At 35.5% G+C, this 11,655-nt stretch overlaps 1 protein-coding gene across 1 annotated transcript; it reads left to right on the top strand.

The window, feature by feature from the left end:
* Positions 1–9,437, top strand: LOC125650718 (uncharacterized). The gene is made up of 4 exons (XM_048879235.2): positions 1–430; positions 5,610–5,796; positions 7,325–7,446; positions 9,036–9,437. Exons 1-4 carry the CDS (start codon positions 379–381, stop codon positions 9,119–9,121), a joined length of 447 nt encoding a protein of 148 aa, XP_048735192.2. The 5' UTR covers positions 1–378; the 3' UTR covers positions 9,122–9,437.
* The last annotated feature ends 2,218 nt before the right edge of the window (positions 9,438–11,655 follow it).

The raw sequence follows: 11,655 nt of genomic DNA, 5'->3' as shown, positions 1-11,655 counted from the left end.
CCGTAACAAATTGAAATAAGTCCATGTCTCTCCTGGGCTTCCTTAGATATGCACAACATGAAGGCTAATCAAAATATATCAACATGTTTCAGTCGCCTTAAAAAAAAAAAGAAGTATAAAGTATAAATGTATAAGGCATGATACATTTCTACCATGCCAGGGCATGCAGAGAGCGCTCTTTCCGAAATTGATAGCGACCTCTGGCAGAGATTAAAGGTAAGTAAGCGTGATATCCTCGGAGGGTGCTGAAAATATTCGCATTCCACATGGCGTGTGATATCATAAAGGAACAGCTAGTTCACATTTTCCGAAAATCGACGCAACGAGGCGAGACAGCAAGGCGTTTTTTATTCAGAAATCTACAAACCTTGGAGGAAGATGTACAGACAATGCATATGTCTTTTTGCTGTTGCAATTATTTGTTTGTTGGGTAAGTGTGCACAACATATGAATTTCTAAGTTTTAAATCCATTTCGCGATTATACGAGTTCATGCTTCCTTTGTTCTCCTGAGATTACAACTATAGATTCTACAAAGAATGTAATTTCTTACGTCATTAAGTCTTTTACACGAGAGAGTGCGAATATTGCAGTCAGATCATTAAGCTAGATACATGTAGCTTCTAAAGAAAGACGATGGTTCTGAGCACGACTGTCTTAATTTAACATTGTTTAAAAAAGTTTCGTCATTCAAAGTTTTGTTTTAATTTGTAGTAGTTTACCCCATGTGATATTGTTGGTTATGTACAGATAACCCACACTTTTAACAAAAGAAAGCACGCCAAACTATGGTACAAGTATATTTATTCATGTATTGAAGCATCTATGACACGATATTCATTAGATTGAATTGCCTATGAATGAATAGCATCTAGGCCACAAAGAAACGGAGAATCAATTTTCTAAATGCATCTTTGCGTGACATTTGTTGCATGAAATTGATCTTTGCGTCATGCGGTGTAATTTAAATTAGGTTGACCCAACTTTACAGCACTGGGAAAAACCCCGTCGCACAAACAGCTGACAGAAAGCCAGACACGCATCGTGTCGATCCTTGTGTGGTGTAGATAAAGATCGTGTTTATGAATATGTACAACAAAATGTACCCGAATCTAGATAAAATTAACCTGCGTTGGTTGTTTGGATTATGAAGTAAAGACACGTGATTTTGAAATATTGATATCAAGATTAGAATTCCTCGATTGATCTTTCATTTATCATATACTATGGCAAATCAATGAATTTGTGCTTAGTTATTTGCATTGTAAGATTGGATAAGACGCTCCGGAGCATCTTACGTCGACATGCCAAAATAACAGAGGAACATAATCCAAAGAGTTCATAGATCGACATACTGTTTATCTAAACATAAATGACATCGACGCTTTTACAGCCAGGCCACACTGCACAGGTGTTACGTACAATGTAATGTGTTGAATGTACCGGACGTATTAAGGTTCCAGGAATTTGATAAAATGAAAGTATAGCACAGTATCTACGGAAGCTTACGGTGGTCATGGTGCATGGAAATCATAAGTCGTAATAACATTGAATAAGGAGATTTTAAAAGTCATACAATTTTACGAGTTTAAAAGTCGGTTGAAGAGTCGAATTAACCAGATAAAAAGTGTTATATTATATATTATTATATACTTTCAATTTCATCTCTTCTTTTTTCTTTAAAAGTTTGTGGGCATATATCACATGATATATGCCCGGAAACATTCCGGCCCGCAAACATTACGTCACAATCAAATTTCTACGCCGTTAATTTTCAAATTTTTCGTGTTTTTCATCTTTTACTCAGTTAAACCGATAAAGTTATTGTTAAAAATAAAATTATTGTTAGTTTCTAAATGAAATTGAAAGTATATAATAAAAAGGTTATAGACTTTGCATGGGAAATATGACGACCTCGTTTTTTGTCGCGAACGGACCTCGCAAGCTCGGTCCGTCTACGCGCCAAAAAACTCGGTCGTCATATTTTCCCATACAAAGTCTATAACCTATAAATATTACGACTTCAGATATGCAAATGTACACTCTAATCTCCATAGTTTGGCGGAAACTCATTTAAATGATCGTTCTTTCTAAGTATGGCTTAAAAATTATATCAGGCTCTCATATTACCTATTGTTACATATTCTGACATCTGAAATCTGGATTGCTGATTTAAGATTGACATAGATAGCCAATCAAAGTTGCTTTTGAGAAAATATAAAATACTGTTTTGAAAGACATACTAGGTGTTCACAAGAAAGCTTCCAATGTTGCAGTATTTCTGAATTGGAGGTCTATTTTCGTTACACATGGCATTAAGATATATGAATCATTTTTATATTACTGTAGGTGAAAGGGACATGGACACGATTTGAGCTGAAAATTTACATATTTTATTTTTCCATTTTTTAATGTTTAGAATGCTTAAAGGACACATCTCATGTTTTCAAAGTATACAACATTACATGCATTTCGTCTTCTTTATGCTAATAGTAATTAATTCTAATAGTTCGTTCACCGAAATTTTGCGATAATTAACCACAATACAGACTTAAATCTAAGCCCCGATTTCAAAAAGGTAGGTAGTTGCGTGGTACAGTGACGTCACATGCGCCCTTCGGATTGTGAAAGTACTACGATATATTAATAAAAACTCAACTTTTAGGGCCTAATTTATTTACCATGGGCAACATTTTAAATCGTTGTTGCTTCGCACTTTTATTCAGTTTGTGAGTAAAATGTCCGGAGTTTACACATCGAGAAATTCTTCAAAAAGAATGTTTAATCCTATAGTAAAAACCCAAATATAGCGAGTAAAGCGAGTATGAAATCGGCAATATTATGAGTAAATAATGTTTATATGGGTCGTTGTCTACAAACTGTTTGATGATGTTATTCCTTTATACATCTGTAATTGGCGCTGTTTTTCTAAAATAAACAGTGCAATCATTATTTATTTTTGGATTAGAGAAATTATGATACGTTAAATTGTTGACAACTAGGCCCTATGCCAAGCTATTGTCACGAGTGCATTTTGAAAAGAAAGAAAAAGACAATACACACACAAAGCAATAAAAATATTCAAATTTAAAGTGGTAATCACATTATTTTATTTTGATAAAGCACTCATTACTATTTTTGAATTGTGATCTGCACGTCTTTAGGAAGTACGAAGTGGGAGCACGGCGTTATACTGATGCACTCAAGATGCTACGAGTTCGTTAAGGAAATAATTTTATAATTCAATGTAAAGTTAGGAAATACAATATTCTATTATTTGTATAATTAAAAGTTCAATTATTTTGTATCTTTAATTTTTTGTTGTTGTAAATCTACCAGTTGGTAGCAGTTACATTGTATCTTCAATATATATGTTGTTACAAGGTGAAGGTCAGTTGATCCGGGTGTGTATTGAATATTGAAGAGCAAAACAGAATGTATGCTATAGGCCTACCAGTGCTTATAGCTTCGATATATCCATTTTCTCGCATTTTATCAGGGTCTCTGTCCAAGCGGGTTTTGAAAAGGTGACTGGGTGTGTTTAGGGTAAAGTTCTTGCTCAATCAAAAAAATTATCCACGTCTTTTTTCTCATACCTTCCTTCGAAAAATTGAAAAATACTCAGTCTAAATCCTTTCTACCGACAAATAGTACACCCGAGCACGCCACAAAACATCTTAATGCATTATTATTTACAAGCTGTTACCGTGGTAATTGGTTTTTTGTCGATTAAATCTAATCTGTTTATGAAATGGCTATTAGATGTGTTCAAACCCGAGGGCGCATATGACGTCACACATAATGGCGCGTAAACTACAATATGTAGAAAGAAAATGTGCATATCACAAGATTTGGAATTTCATCGCTTTCAAACTCGAAAACTACGCAAAATATTTCATTTAAAACACATTTAAAGTAGTTTAAGGCATAAAAAGAATTAATTTTGCTGAAAAAATGAAAAAGTTTAGAAACATGCGTTGTGTCCTTTAACGAAAGTATTACTAATGATCAGCAAAAATTTGAATGTCAGTAGTCAAGGTACATGGGAGATACAAAGGTCACAAGTTTTTATTATGTAAACATACGAGCTGTGCCATTTTTTTTTGTTTACATATGTTAAATAAACTAGTTAAAGTTTCGTTTAAAGCAGTTTTTTTCCCTCCAATTTATAAGTGAATTCTTAACACAATGAAATATTTCTAGTGTTTGACACATCTCATTTTGTTTTAAACACGCTATTTTCTATTACATGTAAGCAATCTAATGTAAACAAAAACATGGCATGAGCCTTGTTTACATTGAAAAGAATTGCGAGTGCTGTATCTCACTTTTACCTCAACAACTGATATTCAAATTTTGGTTGACCATTAGAAATACTTTAGTTAAGCATTGTAAACAATAAAAATGGAAAAATAAAATATGATTTTTTAAAGCTGAAATCGTGCCCCTTTAAAAGATTTGGAATTCGCATCCTAAAATAATAACCCATTGTTAATTGGGGGGAAAAAGAGGATGAAAAGTTATAAAAACAAGTCCAAGCATGACTAAATCACTGAATATTATTGCAAAGATGATTGGGCTTTCCCTTTTAGAGATTTCCTACAATGAAACATTTAGCAATAAATTAAGAAAATATTTTGAAAATAAAACATCTAATCAATTTTATAACATAAAACGAATAAATTGTGGAAAACTTGTATTTTGTAGTCAATTATACAATTATAATTGTATCTATGTATGAAAATTTAAAATGAAAACAGTCACTATATTTTCCGTTCAAATGATAACTTCCCTGGCACAATATATATTTAAAAAAGACAATGTAAATGAACTCTTCAATTTCGGAAGATGAAATATTGCGCCATGGAAGTCATCAGTTGAACAGAAAATTTAGTGATCGTTTATTTTATGAAATTTCCATATTTAGACGGTAAGTAGTGCAACATTAAGGTAGTACTCTACATCGTCATAATGGCTGACTTCCTTTAAAAACATGGATGAAAAAATCGATATCAGCAATATTTGACTTTTCCTTTTCCATTTAAATACCTAGCCGAGTAGCTCAGTAGGTTAGAATACCGACTGCTGAACTGTAGGTTGCAGGTTCGAGTCCACCAGGAGTTTTAATTTTTTTTCAGACTACCTTCTACTAAAACTGTACTTTTTGACAAAATAAAGTAAATTTGAAAATTTTCAACTTCAAAATACTGTTGTACATATCCTCCACTTTTCATCTACATCAAATTTCTCTGGTGTAGCATACATCCTTAATAGTGATATAAAGAGTTGGTTTAATAGTCAACTAACCTATTTGAAACCCACAGCTGTGTCACATAAGAGCACATTAATTGCAAGAACCGACCGAAGCTGAAAATAAATTTCCAGACTTTAATTATGAAGGACTACTCCGAGATTCGGTGACAGCGTGAGTCCAAATATTCAGCCAAGCCGAATCTCAGATGAGATTTGGTGGGCGATTGTTACCCTGGTATCGATCAGACTGGGCCGGGTGGGCCAGCTGTCACTGTTCTTTCAGTATTCACTTAGTGTACGGAGTAAGCGGTAAATTTCAAAATGTTGAATTTAACCAGTGATTTTTTTTGTCTGCAGTAGGACGGGGGGAGTGTGGTGAATGCTGCAGGCTGCGTAATATCTTGACCAGTGACCAGGATGAGACTTGGTGCAGCGACTATTGCTGCATTTCCCTGGGGAATACGTATTGCTGCGATATCAGCGCCATGCGGGCTCCGGAAGAGGACCGACTTCCGTTTTGCACCGATTGGTTCCATGCCCATGTGTAAGTTCCGAACAATACCAGCACTTTATATTTTCATTGGTTGCTCACGCATTTGAAAACAAATATGTACACATTCCACTTTAACCGTGTATCACCGACACCGGATATTGCCACCAGTCGAAGCAGGATATTTCAAGTAATAACACACCAAGATGGAAATTACTTCTTTTTAAACCACTTTTTAAACATTTACTGATGCTACCACTTGTTGGAATGTTTCAACAATGTACAGACTTACTGTCAATGACTGAAAACTTACACGAAATGACGTGGATTTGGTTTTATATCTGTAAATCAAGCGCCTGGTACCTGTAAAACAGAGGGGTCGTCCTCTTTTTACGACTCATGTATCACTTTAATGAATTTATTTCACTGTTTCCTTGAATGAATCGTCAGAATATGGTAAAATATGTACAGAACATTGAAATCAGTTTTTAGTCAATAATCGTTGAATCTATGAAAGAAATTAGCTATTAATTTCTATCCGGTGTGTGGCGAATTGTTAGACAGTAACATTTTGCTGTACGGCAACTTGCTGTGTCCATGTACAGCGAATTGACATACAATTCAAATTCCAAAATCTGTACGATATCGGTCTAATTTAGTTTTGTCTTTTTGCAATGTATTGTCGTCTCTAATATATGGTAAATATCATAAATAAATGGGCTTTGGTGCCTAAATGTTCTTTAGATGAATAGAATATGAAACGGGCAACCACGGACCCCTGGACATACCAGAGATGGAATTGGGTTTCTAGGAGGCGTAAGTGTCTCCATTCGACCGACCACTCCCACCATCAGTCCTATATTAGTATATCTTTATTCAGGTTAACGAAGTATTCCGTGGTCAAAATTAGTATATGCGTAGGAAGGCCTAATCTCGGTTGAGATTCGGCTCTGCTGAATATGTGGACTGACGCCTTCACCGAATGTATAAAAAGTGGTTTAAAAAGAAGTAATTCCCATCTTGGTGTAATACTCCTTCGACTGGTAGCAATATCCGGTGTTGGTGATCACACGGTGACTTTGGACTCGAGCCTCATCAATGTTTTTACTTATTTGAATACATTATTCAAAGGGATACTTTTTATCGTAAAAGATATTTTAGAAAAGCATGGTATGGAACAAGAATGTCGAAGGAGATGCAACGAAACTAAGTTAACAAATATCACATCACATATAAGAATGGTGAAAAGGGGGGAAAATTGATACTCAATGGAACAGATGGAACTTGCTATTTACTTAAAACCCTCTCTTTCTCTCTCTCTCTCTCTCTCTCTCTCTCAATAATGATACTTATATATGACTTGATTGTTGTATTCATATGCTTTATTATGTGTACTAAAACCAATAAAAAAAAAGTTGACGAATTAAACGACATATTTACTGATTAACAGAACTATTTGTTCTCAGTAGATTTAACAGATTTCATTGTTTTATGATCTGTTTAATGTTTTGTTTGTATTATGATGTGTTTAATGTTCTGTTTGTATTATAATGTGATTAATGTTCTATTTTCCTGTTTGTAGGTGGGTACCCATTGTAGTGTCTATCGCAATCGTGGCCATGTGCGTTGGTTGTTGTGTGTGCTGCTGCAGAGCGTGCTGCGGGCGACGACGTGAAACCATCATTGTTCAAGGAGGACAACCAGGTAAATAGGGGCACCGTTAGACCTGTTTCCCTATTAGTGGTGAATCACTCTGACTGGGGCGTAACATTTTGAGGCGCGTGTGACTATTCTGGGCGAATAATTTTGACAGGGGCGTGACATTTTGAGGCGCATGTCACTATTTGTGGCGAATCACTCTTGACAGGGGCGTGACATTTTGAGGCGCGTAACATTATTAGTGGCGAATCACTTTGACAGGGGCTTGACATTTTGAGGCGCGTAACATTATCAGTGGCGAATCACTTTGACAGGGGCGTGACATTTTGAGGCATGTGACATAATATTACGCGTGTGTTATTTGCATGAAAATCTTTACAATGCAAGTTATTTGATTCTTACATTTATATCGTGTGTTTGTGAAACACTATGCCCCCAGTGACAACAAAGAAACATGTCAAGGTCACAAAGTCTAAAAGAAAGGTCTTATCACAAGGAATGTACATATGAAATAAGAGAGACAAAGTTAAAAGTTTCGGACAGACAAACGGGGATGCCCTCCCTGTTTTGACAATGATCATTATCTGCTATTTTCCATAAACAACGAAAGATATTGGGAGACTGGCACACCCCCCCCCCCCCCCCCCCCCCCCCCATATATTTATAGCAGTAGTGAATGAGAAGGATGAAAGCTTGAAGTGTTATGAGTCGAACCTTGTAGCGAAGGATTAGCGTCCTTCCCTTGTTAAAAAAGAAGAAGGAAGATTAGGGTTTAGGTTAACTCCATATAACACTCTGCAGTAATAAATGTCAACATCAGGTTTCGGTAAGATCTTGTGAGATTGTTTGAAGTTACCAATAAAACAGCTGTAAAACGAAATTCACACGGATCTATAGCTAACCTCATTCTAAGTCAGCTTTTCAAGTCTATAACTGTATGCCAAGGACACTTACCATATAGATCGGAATGTGGGGCGAGGTAACAGGGTTGAATTCCTTAATGAACGAAATAAGCCACCGTCTTCCTCTGGAGGTTTTTTATACAGTTTCAATACAGCATTACGAAATAAAACAATTTGTGTTACAGACACAGCCAACCTAAAATAAAATAAATAAAGCAATTTGTGTGACAGACACATCCAATCTAAAATAAAATAAATAAAGCAATTTGTGTGACAGACACATCCAATCTAAAATAAAATATAGGTGCGTTTCTTATTTCACTCCCCCCAAAATTAGGTAGGGTAGGTAGGTAAAACATTTTATTTCATTAAAAAATTTACATTTTGAAATTTAGGTTTTTTGATACGCTTTCAATACAGTATATTACAGCTACTTTTCACACAAGATCAACAGTAGTAAACTGTAAATCAGAGACACTCGTATGCAAAAAGAACAAAAATATTATATACACGTACATCATCAAAGAAATATTTACGATCGGCAGCAAAAAGGTAGGTAGGGTCGGAAAACCGGAAACGCATATATTTTGTTTTAACTTAAATTATAAAACCAGATCTGTAATCCCCTCCGTTTTGTGTAGCGACATAACAATAAGGGAGCGGATCAAAGATCTGATTTTAATCACAAACAAATGTGATCAGTTTTAGAATTTGCGATTTTTGTATACACAGGTGGCACTACAGTGGTTGCACAACAACAGTCTACCATGTTAGCAGCACCAATGAGTCCCTACAATGCCGGGTATAACCAGAGCTGATTCCATTCCTTACGAGAGTCATTTACAGAAGTCCGTCTATTAAGTCCAGGAGTTGTGACAACAATAATGAAAGTTTTAACCCGTTTTCTTCACATAACTCGGATTATATCATGTATCAATTTTTTTTTCTGCGGTAACTGTAGTGTTTTATATTTTATCATCCTTTTATGTGTTGCATTTATTTTACTCCCAAACAATAGTACAGATAGTATCATCGATTACTAGTTTATCGTTTCTTTTCTTTTATAGGCCTATGTTTTTGTATTTGTCAAACGTCGATCTGTAAAATGTTTTGTCAATAAAAAAGATTCCTGTATATTTTGTGTACGTAGTATTATTTTGATCACAAAATTTCTAATTTCATTCAATGGATTTTTAGCAAAATACGTCATACTTGGATAGAGTTTATGAGAGATTTGGCGTGTGTGTGTGTGTATATATATAAATATCACACACACACACTGTTCGTTTTGGAGTCTTGCATGAAATGAGGAAGTGGTACTGATTTGGTAATCCTGGGATTTCTCGAGAGAAAAAAATCGCATACTTAAGTTGAGTTGTATTATTCGAGAAGCCAATTGAGTAAAATCTCGGTCCAAGTTTATTTTGAAAGTGCAGACTCGGTCTGTGTACGGAGGTATGCTACACCAGATAAATTTGATGTAGATGAAAAGTTGAAGTTGAAATTTTTCAAATTTTATTTTGTCAAAAAATAGTTTAAGAAGATAATCTTGAAATTTTTTAAAAAACCCAGCTGGACTCGAACCTGCGACCTACAGTTCAGCAGTCGGTATGTTAACCTACTGAGCTACTCGGCTAGGTATTGAAAAGGAAAAGTCAAATATTGCTGATATTGATATTTTCCTCCATGTTTTTAAAGGAAGTCAGCCATTATGACGATGTAGAGTACACTTGTACAATTTGTTTTAGAAATGGAAACGTTGCACGATACCCAGGTCTCGCTTCTAAATTTTAGAAATGTGTTGTCAGTGGCGGATTTAGAGGGGGGCTCAGCCCCCCCCCCCCCCCCCCATATAAAATTTTCAAATGTAAGGTAAATCGCGGTATCTTGTTTCGGAAAATATACTAAACGATAAAAGAGGCAATAATTTCTTCCACTCCCGGAGAAATAAAAGACAAAATCTTTTGATTTCTTGAATTACTTTATTGGGAAAACTTAATTTTTCCAAAAAAACCCTTAAAATTTGGGTCATTTTATTAATTTCACCTTATTAAAATCATAGAAAATAGTACAAATGACTTAATAGGAGAAATATTTCAAGCAGCTTCCAGGGGCTTCGCCCCCTGGGCCCCCACCAGGGCTTCGCCCCCTGGACCCACTGCCTCATAAAGTGGCGCCCCCCGTAACAGCAATTCCAGGATCCGCCCCAGGTTGTATACCTGTATCACGGGGATCTGAACACATCCACTTTTTCAATTTCATCCTGTAAAAACACATTTTTAGCTCACCTGAGCTGAAACAAGTGAGCTTTTCTGTCCACCCGTCGGCCGTCTGTTAACTTCACATTTTCGACTTCTCCAGAACCAATGCATGGAATGGGACATATTTCAACCAAACATCTTTCTCAACGAAACTTTACACAAAGCATGACTTAGGTGAAGGAGATTCAAATGAATGGCCATACTCCAAAGGGGAGATAATCACGAAAATGCAAAAATAGTGTGGTTATTTCCAAATCTTTTTCAAGAACCATTGGGCCAGAAAAGTTGAAATTTATATGAAAGCTTCCTGACATTGTGCAGATTTAAGTTTTGTTTTGTTTTTAAATCATTACCCCCCAGAAGTAGGGTGGGGCCACAATAGGAGATCAACGTTTTATATGCTGATATAGATGGTTTAGTGCGCAATAACTGAATTATTACTCTCCTATTGAGTTGTTGTGCTCATCAATTGCTCTCTTTAATTGAATTAACACGGATATTAAATTGATGCCCGCGATAATTCTTTTATAGAGAGCAACTATCTAATTGGAGATCTCTTCAATTCAACATATCCACAATTGAATGGTGATCTCTTTAATTGAAATGTTACTCTCTTTAAAAGATTTGATGCGCGCTTCAATTCCTTATACAATATCGTAAATAATCACATGTATCTTTAATTGAATAAGGAGATCACATCATTTATACCGAGCTCTGAATTAATTTCCGCGAGCAATATTTCCACCGTATTGATGCATTGATCAATGAGAGTCAGTTATAATTCATTTGGTGTGCGTATCAATTGAATTGATCTGCGCATCAAATCAGTTCTCATCAGTTCAATTGAAGCGTGTATCTCTATACATGGGCAGCGAAGTGGACCGAAAACCCTGATCTGGTGGTTATAAAACTTTTTTGAGCCCGTTTTCATACTCAAACTCCGTGCTCTAAATCGTACTTATACTCAAAAGTGAAGGGTATAAAACTTTTATAAAATCATTCTCATACTCAAATGGAGTACATGCTCAAGATTTTTCGAGCATGTTTTAGAGTTTGCTCAGGGTTGTACTCAAAACAAACATGGCCGAGTT

The sequence above is a fragment of the Ostrea edulis genome, chromosome 5 (genome assembly GCF_947568905.1).
Source record: "Ostrea edulis chromosome 5, xbOstEdul1.1, whole genome shotgun sequence".
NCBI classification, from domain to species: domain Eukaryota; kingdom Metazoa; phylum Mollusca; class Bivalvia; order Ostreida; family Ostreidae; genus Ostrea; species Ostrea edulis.
This window is presented reverse-complemented; position numbering and strand designations above follow the sequence as displayed.